Below are 21,044 nucleotides of genomic sequence, written 5' to 3' on the forward strand. Positions count from 1 at the left end.
GCTGACTGCTCACAAGTGGCCCCTCAGTCCCTGCAGCCTCTCTGTACTGGCAGGACTACAAGGCAGTGGCTCTCTCAAGGTGACAAATGTCCCAGGGAGAACATGCCCCTTGCCCTACCATATGCACAACCCACCTATTCACTCCACAGCCCTCTCTCCTTGCTCTGACATCAGGGTCAACTCCAGCCAGGTGCATTCCTTGGCTTCTCCAGGCACTGCTCAGCCATCAGCCTGTGTAGTGTACAGAAGCTTCCCTTACATGGCTTAAATTGGAAGAGGGGGTCTAACCTCCTCTCCTCCACAGACAGGGGACGGGAATCACACAGCATGCCAACAATTCTTTTCAAAGAAATGCTCAATCCTCACTTCTACCTACCCTCCAACCCCCTACCTCCTCTTATAAATGATCCAGACACTGATGGTAGGATAAGGGTCAAAAGCTGGTAAGAGACTTCCAGTCAGCTGAGCCTTTCTTAGCCAAATTCCTTTGTTTAGAACCACACTATCCAATATGGCAGCCACTGGCCACATACAGCTACTGAGCACTTGAAATATGGCTGGTCCAATCTGAGATGTCCTGGAAGTATAATGGACACACCAGCTTTCAAAGACTCGGTGTGAATAAAGCAATATGAAAATACTTCACTAATATTCTTTATATCGATCACATGTTGGAATACTATTTTTGATATATTGGGTGAGTTAATTCATATCTCATTAAAATTGATTTCCCCTCTTTTCCTTCTTTTTTTTAAATGTGGCTTCTAGAAAATTTAAATTACATATGTGACTCTATTTCTGGGAACAGCGCTGCTCTGAAATGTGTGGGCACATGGCTTTAGGGCCTTGCCCAAACTCTGAGACAGGAAAAGCCACTCTCGGGAGTCTGTTGTGCGAGGTTGGTAGACTTCCTTAGGCCGCTGCCTGGCACGTGTGAACCACTCAATAATTAGGGCAGGGAAAAGACTGGAGGTGGGACAAGTGATGCTGTTAGCTGATGGTGTTATCGATATTACTCACCTCCCTTTACCCACCTGTAAAATAACAAATGCGGCTCTGCCGACCTCACAGGGTTGCCGTGTGGTTTGAGTGGCAGAGTGTGGGTGAAATGAAAGCTCCTTAAGCTGTAAATAGCTGCACAAACACAGGCTGTCGCAGTGATGATAATCACGATAGTTGCTGGAATACCCGGGCCCCGGCCAGGAGCGCTGCCCTAAGCGGCCCCAGGGGCCCAGGGCACTGGCGGGCTGCCCCCCACCCCGGGCCCGGCTCATCGCGGGGCGCGGGATCGCCGCCAGGTGGCAGGGGAAGCCGAGCTGCGTCCCTGCCGGGTCCCCCTTAGTGCCGCCCCGCCCCGCCCAGGACCACGCCGCTTTCCCCCAGGACCCCTGCGTGAGGCGCCTTTTGCTTCTCCGGCTCAGATGAGGGCGAGGGATGTGAGAAGCCCACAGCTGCTTCTAAGATGTGCTCCTGCCCTTGGGGAGCTGCTGCGGGGGAACGAAGGAAATCGACCTCCGGACAGCCCTCCAAGAGCAGAGATCTGCGGCGGAGTGGGGAGGCACCGCAGCTGTGACTGGGCCTCGGAGAATAAGGGGGCGCTTCCTCATACGTGGGATCTGACTCGGGTGTTCCCGGAGGGCTAGGTGGAGAGGCGGCGGGGTGGGGGGTGCGGAGGGACGTTCCGAGCGCGTGCCCAGGGACTGGTGCACTTGGAAAAGGGGGAAGGCATCTGGAAATGAATCTTGGTGGGGAGGGGGGCGGTGAGGGCTACAGGCACTCAGTGAGTGGAGGCCGGCGAAGTCAAACGTCCAGGAATGTTCAAGATAGTCCTGCGTCAGGAAGAATTGTACTGCCCCAGCGGACAGTAGCAGCTGTGTTGAGAAACTGATCGGCGGGGCTGGAAAGGGGAAGTGTTGAGTCAGAGCGCACGGTGGGTGGAACGATAAAGTGGGGCCAAGCTCAGAAGGGCCTCATGGCTAGACTCTGGTGTGGGGGCCTCTGGCAGGTGAGGCAGAGCTACTGAATGCCTTCCCATCTGCAGGGATACTCTCCCGTTTCTAAACCCCAGCAGACGTCCCTGCAGGGCTCTGGAAGGAGAAGCCTAAGTGGGGGTACTCAGACTGCCAACCCAGCTGTGCCCCCCCCCCAAGGCTGCTTCCCCACCCCACCCCTGCCCCATCCCTCACCCTGGGCCTCCTGCTCAGATTTCCCAGTGGTCCTGTCCCCAGCGGCCTCCCTTTGAAACTCCAGACTAAGTATGGACACAAACAGGCCCTTAAAACCTTATTTGCCAAATTGAATTCACTGCCCAGGCCTGGTGTACCAGCTCAGTGAAAGAAAACCCACGTTCCTTGCTGTTCCTTGTCATTTGTGCATATTTAGGTTGAGTAAAGGTGGCACCACTGGGTTGTCAGAATCTCTGGTCTGAGCCTGTAGCAAGGTCTTCATTCTAGGAGCAGGCCAAAGAGCTGGCTTGCCTGTTGATGATTGTGGCTAGCATTTACGAAGCACGTTAACTGTGGGCCGGGCATTGCCCAGGGTACATTACATACCTGATCACATTTCATCCACAGTGGCCCATTTCACAGGTGAGAAAACTGAGACTCAGACACTAAATGAGTTGCCTAGGGTGCTCAGGTGTCAGAGCCAGGCCTTGAGCCAGGTCTGCTTGACTCTAAAGGTCTTGGTTCCTTCCCTAACATTAGCCTGTTCCTCTGTCATGAGAAAATGGTGGTTTGTTGGAAGGGAGGAAAAGGGACCTAAATCCAGATAACCTGCAGGCAATGAAGACAGGCATCTTCTTTCAGCCACACGGCAGAACATGGTCCTCAGAGGGCTCTCTTGGCCCTCGCTCAATTCAGAATGGGGCCCGGGAGAGCTATGGAACGGAAGCAGGAAGGGGAACAGAGCTTGCGTGGGGCGTCACCTTCCAGGGCTGCCCAAGGTGGACTCTACCAATTTCTCGCTTTGGGCTGGCATCGTGGCTGCACAAGATGGTGGCCGCTTGTGGAGGAAGAGAAGCCTGTGCCTGTGGACACAGCACCTCACAGAGCCACCCCTCGCTCCCCAGAGCACCATAAAGGCCCACTGCTCACAGCCACTAGAACCAGAGCACAAGCCACATCCACCACTGTTTCCTTTTCTTTGCATCTTCCTGGGTGAGGGTCAAGACTCATTGTCAGAGCGCTATTATCCTGCATGAAGAAGCAAGAGATATTAATTGCTTTTAGGACTGACCCGTGCAGGGTTGCTGTGCCCCTCACCAAATTCCTTTGACTTGGAACAAGGATTCGACAGAACAGTCTTTTCATCCATCTGTCCATCCACTGAGCACCAGGCACTGTGCTTAGGCCCAGGGAGCAAAAAAGGAGTAAGAATAGTCCAATCATCAGCTTTTGGGGGCCACTGTGGGGAAACTGAAAATATAAACTCAATTTTCCCAGTCCACAATAACTTGCGAGTACAAATGGGGGCCCATTCATTCAAATAAACTCACTCAGAGTTAATTCCCTGTGAAGGGTCCCTCAAATATTTCTCAAAGTTCCCAAAGAATGTTTGACACGTAATCATGAACCAATCCATCAGTTTAACCAACACTTAACCCTCACTCTACAGCCCGCCCAAGTTTCTTCCTTGTCAATGTCCTCTAGCCTCACAGCTACAAAGGGAAGCTTCTGCACACCAAGAAATGACAGCGCCCTTTCCGAAAAAGCCATAGCTACTCCAGTATGGTTGCTACAAGAACACAAAGCCTCTGTGCAAAGTAGAGGAAGCTCTTCCTTGCTTTGGGTGGACTTGAGTCCCACTCCCAACCCTTTGTCTGGGTGTGCATGTGCAAGGCACAACCTGTGCCAGCCATACATGGTAGGGCTGGGAGCCAAGGCTGCCCCCCCACAAACCTCTAGGCCTGAAGGTGCTAAAGTGATACTGGGCTCCTTGCCAAGAAGGAGAGGATGGCCTCTCCTCACATTTGCATTGGTCCTTGTCACCAGGGGACCCTGAATTTGTGTTGTCTGAGCCCAGACTATGTGACTCACCACCCCCCCTCAAAGATTCACCAACATTTCCAGGGGCTTGGCAGAGAATAAACGCCTCCTGTGAACAGCCCCAATGTGTTTCTACCTGCCATCTTTCTGTGTTCCGATCCCACACTCAGTGCTTCTCCCCAAACAACCCTCATGCTTATCCGCTCATGCAAACAGAATCCAAGAAGGCATCCTGTCCACCAATTCTGACCCCCATTCTAGGCTCAGCTATAACACTCTTTGTGCATAACTACAAGGCATTTATGCCAAAAGCTATCATAGATCTGTCTGTGGACCAGACAAGGGTGTCTCAAAGAAGGAACACTTGAATCAAGCCTTAAACAATGAGTAGGGAAAGTTAAAGTTAGGGATGACATTGCAGACAGAAGGAACAGCCTGGGCAAAGCAGCAGAGGCTTCAGCTTGGTGTTGTTGGAGGATAAAGTGCCAGGCAGGGAGGGAGAGGGGAAGCCAACTGGAGGAGCCAACAGGAGCCAGATCAAGGATGGTTTTATAGACTCTATTGAGGGGACTGGACCATACTTTGCTTTAAGGCAAGGGAAGGGTATCAAAGGTATCTAGCAGAGAGCGAAATGATCAGTCGTGTGCTTTAAAAAGATGGCTCTCGTTACCTAGAATGATTTTGAGGAGTACCAGAGGGGAGGGGGTGGATCTACCAGAGAGTGGGGGTGTTGAAGTCCTTGGGCTAAGAGGTGATGAGGACCAGAGTTGAGCAGAGGAACAGGAGGAGGAGGAGGATAGGGAAGAGCAGGAGAGGGAAGAGGGGGAAGGAAGGAGGGTAAGGAGGAAGAAGAGGAGGATCGAGGCAAGTTCATGAGTCGTGGAACAGGGAGGACTCCCAAGTTTCAGGCTAAGACGGACGACACAGGAGAGGGAAGAATTGGAAGTTGGGAAGATGACCGTGAAGGTGTCTGTGTACATCCTTGAGGGGTGACCGGAAGACTCTGGAAACAGGGATCTGAAGCTCAGGAGAGGTGTCTGCAGCTCAGTCCCCAGCAACATCCATAAAGGAGATTGGGGAAACGCGGGATGTAACTGTTAGGGAAAGCCGGGGAGGGGAGACAGTCAAGGATGATAGGGTGGCCAGTGGTGCCAGCTGGTGAAGACAGGAGGGCACATGAGACAACCACCTGCTGATAAGCGCCCCCTGGGTGTGACCAGCTAGAGTACAAGGTGCTGAAGTGTTGGTGGTAAGGGAGAGAGCCAAGCGAAGAAAACAGGCCACTCTGTCAAGATTGGAGGGGACAGGGAGAAGTAAGAAGGCACCAGTGTGAGAAGGAGCCAGTGGAGTGAGTGCCTGCCGGTCAGTGGGGTCCATTTGAGCAGGAGAAGGAAGCAGGGGGAGCAATAGTGATTGATAACTAGGTATTCTGGAACAGTCGTGGGGAGAAGGGCACCTGAGGAGTGGGGGGCTCCTCAGTTGAACAAGGGGTGCAGCTCCTGAGACCCGGGGGAGGGTGGCCACACTGAGAGGTAAGCCTGGGAGCAGAGGGGCCCCTGCCTGAGGCTCTGACCTTGCGGGGAGGAATCTGGACTGATGTGGGAACTTGGGAAGAGTGAAGAAGGCACTCCATGATCACATGAGCAGTGGGCAAAGCATCCCACCAGCAATGCCCAGAACACACGTGTGTTGATTTTCCCTGCAGCCTAGGAGCGAGATTATTTGCCCTGGTAGAAAAACAACAGCCTGAGCATCCATGCTGTTCCTTTCTTTCCGTTTTCTTTTCTCCAAAAAGCACGTTATCTTGTGCAACATTAAGCTGCCTTTTTCATGTCATCGATTCAGCTAGTGCCAGGGCTTTGGTGGAAGGTCGGAAATTGCCCTGAAATAATGTTACTGTTCAAGTTTCCCAAAGGCCTCCCCAGGCCTTCTGCGGGTCTGCCTCCTCAGGCCCCTGTCAGCCATGCCTATTGGGATACTGGCTAGACCTCCCGGAGGGGTCTCTCTCCTCATAGCTTGGCTGGACCTGCCTGAATGAGAATAATCGTGTATGTTTCCGGTGTGGGAGCTGTGTCTCTGTAGCAGACAGAGACAATATTTCAGGTTGAGGAGTCCTGGGCTTGTCTCAAGCTCCCCAAATAGCAGAGGCCTGAGAAATGAGGTCTATCCGGGGAGAGTGAGAGTTGGCCAAGTGAGAGGCTCCAGGCAGGTGCCCCCTTGAGAGCTGATCTCCCTTTCTTTCTCGCACTGTGACTTTCTCTCTTTGAAGATGCTGATGCACAGGCTCCCTGGTCAACCCTTAACCCAGCCTCCTAGGTCAGCCCTGGGTCAGGGAGAAGGCAACAGAGCAACAGGGAGAGAGTAGGGAAGCACCAAGTAAGCACATCCGAGAAAGAACATTGAGCAACAGTACCCTCCCACCCCAGCGGAAGTTGACCTTCTCTCTGCACTTGAATCTGTTCCCCTCCTGCTGGTCACAGACACCGCTGGTGCCTCACCCCTACTCCACTCCTACATCTGCCCAGCCTGTTTCTTCACTCCTCCATTTCTGGATCCGCTGCACTTTCGCTGGTCCCTCAAAGCTCAGCTGTGTCCTGTGCCCACATGCCTTTGAGTCTCCCCTAAAGCCCATTGCCTGTGCCCACCTCATGCAGCCCAGGCCCAGGCCTGACTCTTCCTTTGGCAGCTATTGCCAGCTCAGTCCTGCCCATGGCCTCATGCTGGTACTTATCCCCATGGGCTGACTTTTCAGTGCCTCCCACTCGCCTGACATTGGCTTCTGGGCCCAGAAGCAGTGGGAATGACCGACCCACTGCTGAGGCCCTCTTACTGTAGGTCCAATCATCTGCCTGGGTCACAGTAATGACTGCTGTGCCCCTGTGATGTCACCCCCACTGCCTCTGAGTTCCTTGAGGGCAGGGAAGGGGTTGTAGCCACAGGTCCCTTCCCAACACCTGACCAAGAGCCTAACACAGGGAACATTTGTGGGCGGACACATGGAGAGATGGGACAGATGGATGGATGTGTGGATCAATGCATGTTCAAAGCTGCCGGGTGGCCCCTGCCCCAACTTTACCCCAGTGAGGCTCCATGACAGTCCAGTCCTCACTACTTCCTGGTATTTCAAAAGATGAGACTAGTTGGCTCCAGATTTTTTGACCAGATGGAGCTTAGTGTGACAATTGGGTTGGGAAGATCAGCAAGAGTATTTGTCCTAAAGCTGCATTTCCACAGCAAGCACCTTTTTTTTGTGGTAGCCCTGAGAGATGTACCACCACATTCTCCTTCAAGGGAGGACGTGCTGCTCAAATGCAGAGCGTGGTCAGCAGACAGCCTCTGAGACAGCTCCTGCAGGGTCTGTCTTGCTCTGAGAGTTGCCATACCCAAAGTTCTGCCCTAACTGGAGCAACACAGATCCGGTGACTGAGGGAGAGGGGTGGGGTATCTAGGTTCAGTCATTCGGCTTGATGCAAAGCACCTAACAGGCAATAGTGACTCCCAAGCTCCTTGCTAGAGGGCTGAAGCCTTAGCAGGCCTCCAACAGAGTTTAATTTCCTCCTCTGCCAACCTGTTTTCAGTTCCTTCTTCTCACAGGTGTCAATCCCTAGTAAACAGCTTGATTCTGAAACCCCAACTCAGAGTCTGTTCCCAAGAACCCAAGTGGCCTCATTAATTTTTTAAATCTACAGATAAAGACAGCAATATTTTATTTATTTATTTAATGTTTCTTTATTTATTTTGTGAGAGCGAGTGCACGCAAGTGAGCAGGGGAGGGGCAGAGAGGGAGAAAGAGGGAGGGAGAGAATCCCAAGCAGGCTCTGCACAGCACTGTCAGCACAGAGCCCGACATGGGGCCCAATCTCACAAACTGTGAGGTCATTACCTGAGCCGAAATCAAGAGCTGGATGCTTAACCGACTGAGCCACCCAGGCTCAGAATTGAAAGATTCTTATATTCAAGCTTTCCATAGCTTTGAGACAAATTATCCCTATCAAAGATTACCATGCAATGGCTAGGGGGTATTGGTGGGGATGATGGAGGAACTAAATCCCCTCTAGTCCCGCCCTTTCCACTGACACTGACCTCTGGTGTTCGGTGGTTTGGAAGGCATGAGAGTGCAGATGGATTTAGCAAGGGGTGGGGGGTGGACAGGGAGCTGGTTGCCTCCGCTGGATCTAGTGGGACAAAGGGAGCTGCAGGCTTCTTCCTGAATATCAGGCACATCCCTAATCAGATAGCTAGAAATACCAAGGTCACCTGGCTCTCTCAGGAGGGGTTTCCAGAACCTGGGGAATCTAGGATTGAGTGTAGCCTTGCTATATGAAAGAAATAAAGATCAGAGTCTGGAGCTGCTGAGGTGCTTGGAAATTGAAATTCAGGATACCGGGGGGGGGGGGGGGGGGGGAGGTTCTTCAGGGCAGTAGCTCCTGAAATTGCGTATGGACCCCCTTGGGTCTTTGACTGAATACTAATCAGGAAAAAGAGTTATCCTTCAGGGTCTGTGTAAGCCAAATGGAGATTCTGAATGTTACACAATCCAAAGTGTTTATATTCTGATTGGACACAATAAAGTGGCCCCCAGGCACTGAGTGGAAGAGCTCAGAAGGGCTGTACGTAGGAGTAGATCTGTTCTAGCCTTAGAATAAGGGCTACATGAAAGCCCTACTCCTTTAAGCTGATCTACCAACAAATTAACTCCTACAAAACCAAAACTCAATTTTCTTTAAAGGAAGAAAACAAAGTCCAGACTCTCAATACTGTCATATCCACATGGTTCAGCAAGCAATAAAAATTATTAGATAGGAGAAGGAGGAACAGGAAAATGTGACCTACAACCAGGAACAGCAGCAGCAACAACAACATAATGGCTCCCTAAAAAACCACACTCAGAGGACACAGACATTGGAATTAATAGCTAAGGACTTGAAAAGAGCTATTATAAGTATATGGAAGATTTAAAGGAAAAGATTGATGTAAAAAATTTCAGTAGAGAAACAAAAACTATAAAAAGACAGCTAAATGGAAATTGTAGAACTAAAAATTGTCATATCTGACATGAAATTTTACTAGATGGGTTTAACAGTAAATTAGACATTACAAAAATAAAAAAAAAAAAATCAGTATACTTGAAAACAAATCAATATAAACGATCCAAACTGAAATACAGAGTGAAAAGGGACTGAAAAATTAAATATAGCCTCAGGGTCTATAAGACAATATTAAGCAGTCTAATACATATATATGGGGAGTCTTAGAGGAAAAGAACGTGCGAGTGACACAGAAAAAGTTTGAAGTTATAATGGCCAACATTTTCTAAATTTGATGAAAACTATTATTAACCCACAGATTCCAGACAAAACTCAGTAAAACATAAGCAGAATAAACATTAAAAAAAAAAAAACACCAAACAACTCAACATATCTATGATAGTCAAAGTGCTGAAAACAAAATAAAAGTAGCCAGAAGAAAACGTGCATGTTTACCTAAAAGGGGGCAATATAAGAATATTCACTGACTTCCCATGAGAAGCAATGGAGAGCAAAAGACAATGATGTACTTAAAATGATACATTTGAAATGCTAAAGAAGAAAAGCTGCCAACATAGACTTCTTTTTCCAGGGAAAATATCCTACAAAATGAAGATAAAATAAAGACATTTCCAGATAAACAAAAGCTAAAGAATTCACCACCAGCAGACCTACACTACCAGAAATGCTCATGTTTTCAGGCCAAGGGGAAATGGTACCAGTTGGAAACATGGATCTACATGAAGGAATAAAGAACTCCATAAATGCTAACTACGTTTTGTTTTCTTAAGTTCATTGGCACGAAAAACAGTTGACTATTTGAAGCAAAAATGTGTCTGCAGTTTGTAATACTTGGAAAAGTTGAAAAAAAAGAATATTTGACAACAAAGGCATGAAAAATGGGAAAGAGATAAATGTAACTACTGCTGTAAGGTTCTTATGTGTTAAGTGTTGTAACAATTCAAAGTTGACTGATGAGTAGAAATACTAGCAAGCTGAGCTGAGTAATGTACACAAAAAATAATAACTATACTACAACTAAATTGGGTTTAATCCTAGAAAAGTGAGGCTGTTTTATCATTTAAAGTGGAACAATGCACCAGGTATGCCAATTAGAGAACAAGTAATCATAATGCTTTTCCTCATCTAGAATTGTGCTTTTTCATCCCAACAAGCTAACTGTGAAACCGTTTTTATTCCAAGCCGTTTAGAGATGCACAAGTTTGGCAAAAGATGGCAGACACATTGCACACATGCCACGCTTGTTTTCTGCACCCACGACAGATCACAAAAGGCATTCTCTTCTGCTGAGTGTCTCCTGAGTCTCAAAATTTTTTCAACACAGGTATCAGTTATTAACCAACTGGCAACAATAGCTAAGATAAAACCTGTTTGTGATCCCCGGTTTGGAACCAGGGGAATGGGAATGTGGAATGGAGTTTTATCACAGCCACTGGATCACTTAAGAATAGGTTGGAAGACTGAACTTATGATTATAAATAATACCAATAATGCTGATGGTGACAGTAAATCAATGCTCACAAAAAATTAGCTGCCATCTGGCTTTCTTGGCTATTTGCAGTTGAAGGCATCCCTGATGTGGACTTGATGTCTAAACTGAAATGAGAAAGTTGGAGAGAGTAGACACAATTTTGCAGGTAGAGGGATATCGTGATCAAGGCAAGAGAGACTAGAGAGATTTGGTAGAACACCAAGTGGTTTGGACATGAGGAATAGGAAGAATGTGAGAGCCAAGAAGTTGTCCAGACCATGATGAGCTATTGAAACCGTGTCATGAAGTATGGGCTTGGTCCTGGGGACAGTGTGCAAAAGGGGAGTCCCTTAGGGTTTTAAGTATATAGGGGTAAACATGAACATTTGTGATTTAGGAAGATCATTCAGCTGCTGGAAGAGCATGCTTTGAAGAGGAACCAGACAAGGCATGGAAATCAGTTGCAAAGAGTAGGTCTGCAGGGGTGAAGGAAGAACACTGCACATAGGAACCTTCGTCTTAGGGGCAAACGGGGGACTGTGCATCAGAATTAGAAACTCAACTCAAATGGAATAATTAGAAAGTTCTTGCCAAGGGAAAAATGGTAAAATGATGGGGATGGTTTTGTGTACGTGTCTTTTTGAGAAGACGCTAATACGTCTGCCCTTGTGCCAAGGAGGAGGGTCTCTGGATATGATCATGCTAAATCCCATCCGGGACCCCACTATTGACAATTCTTCAAGAAACAGTCCATTTGCTCTGGGATGGTCACAGATAGGTAGAATTTGATGGTCTGTGAAGCCAACCAAGTATGGATATACAAAGTGTACTTGCAGGCAAAGTGCATCTGACAATACAGGAGAGGTAGGAGGATGGTCCTAACATGACAGGAGTTAGGACAATACTGATATTATACGAATGAAGGAATTGAGGGTTGAAGACATCAGAGCAGGGTGGGCAATTCTTACAATGCATTGCGCACTATGAACTGGAAAACAATTCAAAAATTGGCCCAGGCCTGTAAGATGGATTCTGGCATAGTGGGGAAGGCAGATGATGTAGTCAGGTAAAAGTGTTCCATTAGGTCATTCTACAATGCTGTTAGATGTTACACACAGCCCACCCTCCCAATGGCTTTAGCACTGCTAAGCATTCATAAAGCTCACCCCGAGTTTTTTCTAATCTAAAGCACACACCATTAGGAATCACCACGTTCCAGAAATCAACTCGCCCTTCAACTAGGCTTCTCTGAATAGATATCTTTATCAAGAAAGACTCTGGAGGTAATACAGTCATCAGAGTTATTATTTTGATTATAACCTGCTAAGAGTTTAGAAGGTAGAATTTAAGCATGATTTTACATTAGTGGATAAAAAGTCTTGTTGAATAAAAGACTTGGTAAAATTTGTCAATTGTGGAGTTTCTAACTTGGGGCAAGTGCACTGTTTTGTTAGCATCTCTAGCTTTATTAAAAAGATAAATAAATGGTTAACAGTGTAAACCACTTTCACATCCTTTTCGGCAAAGTCTCCTCAATTGCAAAATCCTGTACATGAGGAGGGAGCTTAAAATCCTGTGACTCACAGAAGGAAGAACAAAACAAACTTCACGTTATCAGTAAGTTGGAAGGCTTATTGAGTAACGTCTATGTGCCAGGTACTTTAACAGGCCCTGCTCTAAGGGAGAGCTCACAATCAAATGCAGAAATCAAAGTGAAGAGGTATTTTCAATCTAACAGGGGAGGTGGGGCAAGTCCTGTTTTCATAAAGCTTAAGGCCACAGAACTCTGATCATTTCAGATTTCCTCAAAGATGACATTCTCAAATTAGCAACACTTTCAACTGCCTGCACCATGTTATGGTAGTTAAGAGAGATCCCCACGGCGCTGGTTCCAGAACTCCGCTTTAAGAACGAGGAACACCTTCTCAGTCTACCAAGAGCTGAATGGGAGCAGATTCTCTGTCAAATCACAATTAACCAATGTAGAATATGAACAAAGACCTGGTTTCAAGGCTCATTGCTGCCTAGTAAGTTGTCATTCCTTAATTGTGAGACTGAATTCCACCTCAAGATTTGGAGTTAAAAATCCAGAATGAATGGACCTTGACTCTTTATTGGAGAAAAGACACATTTTTACATATTTGTTACTTTTCCAAATTCCATGCACCCACATCTGTAAAGTTATTTTAAAATAAAAACTCTGCTTTGGTTTAAAAAAAAAAAAAGAAAAAGAAAACTCAGGCTCACGGCAGAAAACTTAGAAAATATGAGAATAAAGGACAAAAAGCCAAATCAATCATAACTCCACCACACAAGGCTAACTTGAACGTTTTGGCATTATCCCTGCCAGGCCAGACCCTTTTCTATGTATTACTATGCGTTTTGTATGGTGTTTTCTATAGTTATTTTTAGTTTCAAGTAGAACTTTCCAGACCTTGTCCCAGATCCTAGAATAGCACTCTGCCTGGACCTTGCTGGTACCTCACAAAGACTGACTATAGAGCCCAGAGCTTCTCCACCTTCAGTGCACTTTACAGTCACTTGGGAGTTTGTGAAACAGACTGCCGGGCCCACCCATTTCTGACTAAGTCTGGGATGGTTTGGAAAGCTGCATTTCTATGGAGTTCCCAGGAGACGCAGATGCTGCTGGTCTAGGGATCCTACTTGGAGAATCAAAAAACTGAAGACCAGAAACTAGTTGTTTAAATACTCTTGTGGTTTGTATTCTCGAAAGTACTTAGGGACACGGTAGGAGTAGACTTTTTTCTCTCAAACTAATTTCATTTATAAATGTAATGGGTCAGTACATTTAAAGTCACAAATCTATTGATATTTAATAGGTGGCTTTGGCTGGGGAAACGGAGTGTTTTAGACAAGAGGTATTCCACAGCCTAGAGTGCACTGACCATGCACAGCACCTCGTTGGCCCCTAACTTCATCTTCCCTTCGTCGTCTTCCCCTGTAGCACCAAAATATTTCCTCATTGCACCGCACTGCCCAGCCTTAACATGTGCTCTGCTCTATACATGGAATGCATCTCGATCCCAGCCTTGTCCCAATCAGACTTAAAACCACAACTTAAATGTCAGGTGTTTATATGAGCTCTTCCCTGAAACACTAAGCAGTGTTTTTAGTCCTTTTAGTATCTCGTCTTTTTCTTTCCTTGTATGTTGTATTAAAATTATGTTTACTTGGGGCACCTAGATGGCTCAGTTGGTTAAGGGTCCAACTTCTGCTCAGGTCATGATCTCGCAGTTTGTGAGTTTGAACCCCCACGTCAGGCTCTGCACTGACAGCTCAGAGCCTGGAGCCTGCTTCATATTCTGTGTCTTCCTCTCTCTCTGTCCCTCCCCTGCTCTCTCGCTCTCTCTCAAAAATAAATAAACAAAAAGCCTGTTTAAAATTGTGTACTTATGTATGTTAAATCACCAAATCCTAAAGGGGAGGCAGTGTGTTATATTCATGTCTGGACCACTGAGAAGCTTAAAGTGTGGTGAGTGATACGAATGGATAAACAGATAACTGCAGTATAAAACATAGCACCAGACCCATAGTAAGTTCTCAATATTTTGATGAGTGCTGGGTTTTAAAATGAAGAAGCCAATAAAGGGGCGTGTGGGTGGCTCAGTCGACTGAGGGTCTGACTCTTGATTTCGACTCGGGTCATAATCTCACGGTTCATGAGTTCAAGCCCTGCATCCGACTCTGCTCCAAACAATGCAGGGCCTGCTTGGGGTTCTCTCTCTTCCCCTCTCTGCCCACCTCTTCCCCCACCCCCACTCACATACATGCTCTCTCTCAAAATAATAAACTGTAAAAATAAAATAAAAGGAAGAAGCCAATAAAGACATTTAGAACAACAGCATGTCAGGCAACTTCTCTGAATAGTCCAGAAACATTTATGTTCCTACAGTACTGTCTTGGGCATTGTGGAGCAGGGCTTTACCTAAGTTCACACCTAGGCTCTGCCACTAGAACTGGTAACATGGGTAAACAGTTATACCATTTGCCTCAGTTACCCACCTATAAATCACAGGTGATAGAGGGACCCTCCTCAAAGGGTTGCTAAAAGGCCTAAGTGGGTTGATATATGTAAAATGTTTACAGTACTGGCTGATACACAGCATAAATGCTCAACAAATGTTCGCTAGTGTTACTTCTACTACATGAAGGGTACAAGGCTGGTTTGCCTTTCAAGAAACCAACAACCAGGTGGGGAGAAATGACAAGAATCTATGAAAGATACAACATAAAGCAGAAAATTAGGTATTAAATGTCAAAAAAATTAAGTACTGATCTACAATCTCCCAGGATGACTATTTTATTTTTAATTTTTTTTTAATGTTTTTTATTTATTTTTGAGACAGAGAGAGAGCATGAACGGGGGAGGGGCAGAGAGAGAGGGAGACACAGAATCGGAAGCAGGCTCCAGGCTCTGAGCCATCAGCCCAGAGCCCGACGCGGGGCTCGAACTCCCGGACCGCGAGATCATGACCTGAGCCGAAGTCGGACGCTTAACCGACTGAGCCACCCAGGCGCCCCCAGGATGACTATATTAAATGAAACCACATTCTTCTGTATGTTTAGGTTCAGATGTTTTAAAAAAATAAAACCAAAAAAGCAGCTCTAATACTAGGTTGAGTCATATGAAAGCCTTAGACCTTTATAGGTCTAAGATGATCAAATATTAGCATTTTTACATGGTTCAGACTAAAACATTCTAGTTATACTTGGTCACCAAATCTCAAGATCAAACAGATTTACGCATAAGAGAGACACAGACAGCGAGAATGTATTAGGTTTTCTGTACAACCAGCGGAAAATAAAGCAATTTTGTCTCCAAAGCATCTTTGGAGGACACCTACTTCAACCCCATGAAGCTGTAATATGAAAATGAAGTTAAACATCTAGTAGAGAATCTTAAGGTAAATATTTCGAAGACAGTAACTATGAATATTTGTATATTTTAATGAATTCAGAAAAATCTCCAGTGCCTCTTTTCTTCTTGTATAAAATTAAAGGCAGTGTCTGTGATCTGTGACAAGAAAGAAAGAAAGAAAGAAAGAAAGAAAGAAAGAAAGAAAGAAAGAAAGACAGACAATTATAGCCTTATTCCTTTCATTTCAGGCCTACAGTAAAGATATTAAATTCATACTTCTCACTTTGTGTTTTTCTACATAAATGTATTTTACAGCCATCAACTTGCAAAAGGAGCACGTCAAACTTAATGTTACTCAAACTTGTCTTTAATAAAGAAAAATCAAGGAATTATTTAACAATTAGACACAACTATGCTCAATTGACAAAGATGATTTGCTTAGGAATCTTAAGAGTAACAGAAATAGAAGAACATACCACCATAAAAAAAAAAAAAAAGATAAATTCATTCTATGACTAGAAAATGCTTTAAGATAAAAACATTAATTATTCAATAAGAAAATATTTCATATTTCTTTTATCACAGAGACTATAAGTTTAATGAACTCATTTCTCTATCAAGTTATGCAGCATACCTTCCTGTCTCTAGTTTCTCATGCAAATGGTTAGAGAGTTTTTCTCAGAGTACAGCAAATCAGTGCTAATGGTTTCGAGTCAGGGCTTGGAGGTGGCCTGGAAAAAGGCCATTTACACTCACCCGAACCCAGCCCAACACCTTTTTTACGGTTAGTCTCTATTACCAGTGAGTGATCCCTCATCCTCCCTCAACAGATAAATTACTACAAATGTACCCATAAATTAAAACGGTATCATTCAACGTGGAGGAGAGTGGCTGGAGCGCAGTGAGACATTGACAGTCTCCTGGTAAAAACTACCTCATTCCAGACAAATACATGAAAATAATACTTTAATGAAAGGCATTCATCCTGTCCATATGCTTCCCCTAAAATGCTTGTAAAAAACTCAGAATTAAATAACATTAAGATACAAGAGGTAATAAGTGCACCTAAAAAAAGGTAAGTAGCATATGTGAGGCCTGCTTCCTGGAATTCTAACCACGTCATCTCACAGGTAATTTTCAGGATAATTATCGTAAAAATACAATAAATACTATAATGGAAATATAGGGATTCATTTATTACTTTTTGGTTTACAAACAAAGGCACCCAATAATGCTTCTATTTACTTCTTATAAAAGATTATCAATTTACATTTAAAACAAAAAGCAAAAAAAACCCTGAACCAGTTCCTATAGACACACACAAAAAAAGGGGAGAAATAAGATTATTTTCCTCCCTACTTCCAATCTTTATTACCATTTTTATACCATGTTTATACCATTCTTAAGTCAAAGAACCCATTGCCATGCTTCTTTGTTGACTTTTAAAACATACTAATGTTGCCAAGTCAAATTTAAATATAGCCACAAATGATGTCACAATTGACAAACGCACAGAATTTTAAGAATCAAGAGTGAAGAGAGGGAAAAAGCCCAAATGTTTTACAATACAGCTTTTTATCAAATGAATTAAATGAAATGTCAAATTTATTAGGCTATCATGTTAAAAATGGAGCTCGTGTGAAAATATAATCAAAACTAAAACTCTGTCTGACAAATGACATCAACAAAAATGATTTCCAAAATCTTTGAGTTAAGCTTAAGTCTAGTTGGTGGGGATTAACAACCTATGTATTCTTCACACTAACTTCAGAACTAAGTTCTACAATGATATATTAATTCATTCATGAGTTTCTTCTGACAGCAGAATTCTAAACACACAAAAATAATGCAGTGGCCTCAGCACCCGCCTAGCTGGCATTTCCCTACACTGGATTACAAGAACAATGCCATGGTTCAGAAGACATACCCCCCTCTGTACTTCACATGCCTGTCAAAGTTGTACCTGATTCTTTTGCAAGACACAAAGACACTTCATCTGATTCTACGTATATCTGGCAGAGCACAAACATCATACAAATGTTAGCATGTTTTCAACCCATTACGGAAATGTATTTGGAGAGATGGAGTACTCAATGTATAGAGCATCTAGAGTTAATTACGGGCCACTTTAAATTAAAGGCATCATCATTTATTCCATTTTTAGACACTGTCCTGGTCTCTCACACCTTACACAAGGTATGGTCCTAGACCAGAGACTTAGTATCATTTCAAAGAATATGAATATATATATATATATATATATATATATATATATATATATATATATATATACACATACACACACACACATACATACATACATATTTCTTTTAAAATAATGTTTAAAAGTTTTACCACAGAAAATCTGGCTTCACCATGGAAGCATTTTTCCTTCTCAAGATTACACACCTGCATGGAAGAAGGTGGTTTCCTTTACATTTAGGTTTTCACAATAACAAAATAAACTTCTTGCATTTAAATTGACAGAGAAAGTAAGATGTAAAGTTGTATGTAACTTTTTGTATTGTGAACTGACCTCATTAAACACATTCAAGATATACTGTTGATTTAAATATAGTACAACTTGATCAGCTAAATTCGAACATGTTATGCTGATCAATCTGTTAAACCAAACGTATGTTAAAACAGTAAGGACAGTTTACTACTATTAAGGTTTAAAGGTTTAAAGGGAATAATAATGTATCATTAAAATACACATTAATTTTCTTGCTATTACTTGTTTCTATAATGCATCTCTTTAAAACTACATGCAGAAAAAATAAATGATATCTCATTCAACAGTTTGCTACTTTAGGTGGTATGTAAATAAAGTCCTTTATTTAATTTTATACACGTTATTTTATGCACTATTTTATTTTTCTTGAAGGAATTCAGCTCTCAAGGTCAAAAGTTAGTATGTGTTTACACACATGTGAGAACATTTTCTTAATGTTAGGACTATCTGCAAATATATTCTTCCATAATAAAGCATTATCAGTTTTCACTGGAAAGACTGTATAAGCCTTAAAAGTCCTATTAATATAATGTACACAGGGAAGAGAGCACAATATGGTGAATCCCTCCCCACCTGTACCCTTCTTTGCCAGTCTCAAGAAATCCTCCAGCTTCAAAACATGAACACAATTTCACAGGACTGATTTTTATTTGGTCATAATGTGGAGAAGAAAACTGTATTCGTCTTCTTTTTGACACTAATAGTCTTATTGAATTCGTTCTCATTTTCCTTCAAAAAATACATAGCATATGGTGATATGGATTCTCAAACTCATTAGATCCAGTAGGGTCTTTAGAATAACATATAGCCTTCTGATAATGGAAGCAACTGATTGCTTACAAAAAAATGATGTGCATCAGACCACTAATCAGAGAAAGGAAAATGAGAACATGTCTTTCACGTTGGAGACCACTTAATAACTTACGAAATGATGTAAAAATAGTATGGCTATAATTTTAACAAAACTAAAACCCACTTCAACTGATGAAAAAAACCAAACACCGAAGAATTAAATATCTACCAACTTAGCTATGTATTCCTGTCCAAATAAATGCTTTCCACTGCACTATATATTAGAATTAGAAACTCACTATATGTTAAGGCATATTTTAATCAATATGTTCCAGAATTGCACAGTTATACTGGTCAGTGTTCCTATTTCCCCATTCCTACCCTCACCCCACCCCTTGTCCCCAGGGATCAAAATGTTAAGTCATGGTTTTGGTGGCTATTGTAGATTTGAGCTGGCATAACCACAGTGTGTTCACTAGATTTTGTAAGCATAAACATTAAAATGTTACATAAAATGTACCATACTGTACTCCACACTCTGATCTAAGATGGTTTAATGTCTTGACAAAAGGTGAGATGACTTAAGTACATTTTACATTTTGTGCATTTAGACCACCATATGCATAGATGTTCTAATGCTAAATTCTCGTCTTCAGTATCTCATAGTGCTGGATGCCCGGAAGTATGACAGAAACTTGTAACACAGACTAACCACAAAGTACCAGATGTTTCTTGCCATTTGTGATCTTGCAATAAAAATGCGCCAAATCAGGATCACAAGGATAGTATTGAAACCATACCGTATGTTCCTCAACCTGGAAAGCAAATCGAGAGACATATCAGACAATGTTTTCTAGAATAAAATATTGTTGGATGGCAGATAATCAATGTCCAGTTGCTGATCTCATCAAAGCTCAAATCCATTATAGTATAATGACTGCAGAGCAAGTCATTTTGAAGTGCAGCAAGAAGAAACAAGTTTTCTTCCTCCACTCTACTGTCCAACTATTTGGTTCGGGAAGTTGCTATGACTTATAGATCTCTTTGTGCTAGGCCAAGATTGGCCAATTGAAAAAGAGTTCTCAAAGAGTTTAAATATACAGATTGTGTATGAGCACCTATTCTTTTCTCCTTTTCTTTACTACCTTAATGCCCTTTCTACTTGTGGAACAATTCATCCATTTTGCTTTATGACCAGCTTTAATTCCAGTGTGAAAATAATAGCAACCCTAGAGATTGATACAAAACAGCATTGAAATACTTTTTTCAAATGATGACACCTAAAATCATCCACCCAGCTTAGAACTGAACTGAATTTCTATGAAAGAAAGTTATTATTTTAAATGCTAATTATGTTAAAACTATTTAATTCTAAAAACTATGTCTTTTTAAAAAAAAATTTTTTTTAACGTTTATTTATTTTTGAGACAGAGAGAGACAGAGCATGAACGGGGGAGGGGCAGAGAGCGAGGGAGACACAGAATCGGAAGCAGGCTCCAGGCTCCGAGCCATCAGCCCAGAGCCCGACGCGGGGCTCGAACTCACAAACTGCAAGATCGTGGCCTGAGCTGAAGTCAGATGCTTAACCGACTGAGCCACACAAGCACCCCTAAAAACTATGTCTTTAAACATATTCCAAAAGTTTCACTTTCAGAGGATATTCCTTAAAAAAGGCATACTGAACATAGATGGGAAAGTGTAAAATATTCTGATAGAATTCTTCATTATTCCATATTTAACTTCATGTTTGTTATTGTACCACAAGTATAGATAGTGTCATTCTAGGATTAAAATGTCGGATTTTTTGTTAATATACTTAAAACTGTAACCAGTGATATTAGTATTTTTTATGATAGGTTACATTTTATTTCAATAAACTTTGATATTTAGACCTAAGAAAAAAAGAGTTCAAATCCATTACTAATGTGAAACTTATTTAAAATTAACTAGAAGCCTTAAAATTAGAAAGTCTGCAAAAGTCAAACAAACCTGACCATGCAGTCCATCAAACAACACCTTACCTCTATTAACCATGAATGAAACAAAGATTTTTTATAACAAAAAAATTTGGGACACAAATTTATTCATTCATCAAGTATTACTGAGCATCTTTCTGTATGACCAGGACTAGGTATACTGTAGGTAAAACAGACATGCCCCTTCTGGAGCTTCCCATCTAATCTAAAAAGGTTTGGGCATTATATACATCATCCTACAGACAAAAAAATAAAATATTTTTAAACATCTTTAGGTACTTCTAAGCTGTCAGACATGCAAATTCACTCCTTCACTTACAGCTGACAGTCACATTATCAAAGGCCAACTGGACAAATTCTCATCTATGAAAGAAGCA

General features: G+C 43.1%; 1 protein-coding gene across 4 annotated transcripts in view; it reads right to left on the reverse strand.

Moving 5' to 3' along the window:
• Window positions 1-15,729: 15,729 nt before the first annotated feature.
• FAR1 (fatty acyl-CoA reductase 1) overlaps window positions 15,730-21,044 on the reverse strand; it is a 77,861-nt gene continuing 72,546 nt past the window's right edge. For all 4 annotated transcript variants that reach the window (XM_027073081.2, XM_027073079.2, XM_053203476.1 and 1 more), the window contains one exon: window positions 15,730-19,506. In XM_027073081.2, coding sequence (XP_026928882.1) covers window positions 19,344-19,506 — 163 coding nt within the window. In that variant the 3' untranslated portion in view covers window positions 15,730-19,343. The remainder of the gene's footprint in view (window positions 19,507-21,044) is intronic.

This window comes from Acinonyx jubatus, chromosome D1 (genome assembly GCF_027475565.1).
Source record: "Acinonyx jubatus isolate Ajub_Pintada_27869175 chromosome D1, VMU_Ajub_asm_v1.0, whole genome shotgun sequence".
NCBI lineage: Eukaryota > Metazoa > Chordata > Mammalia > Carnivora > Felidae > Acinonyx > Acinonyx jubatus.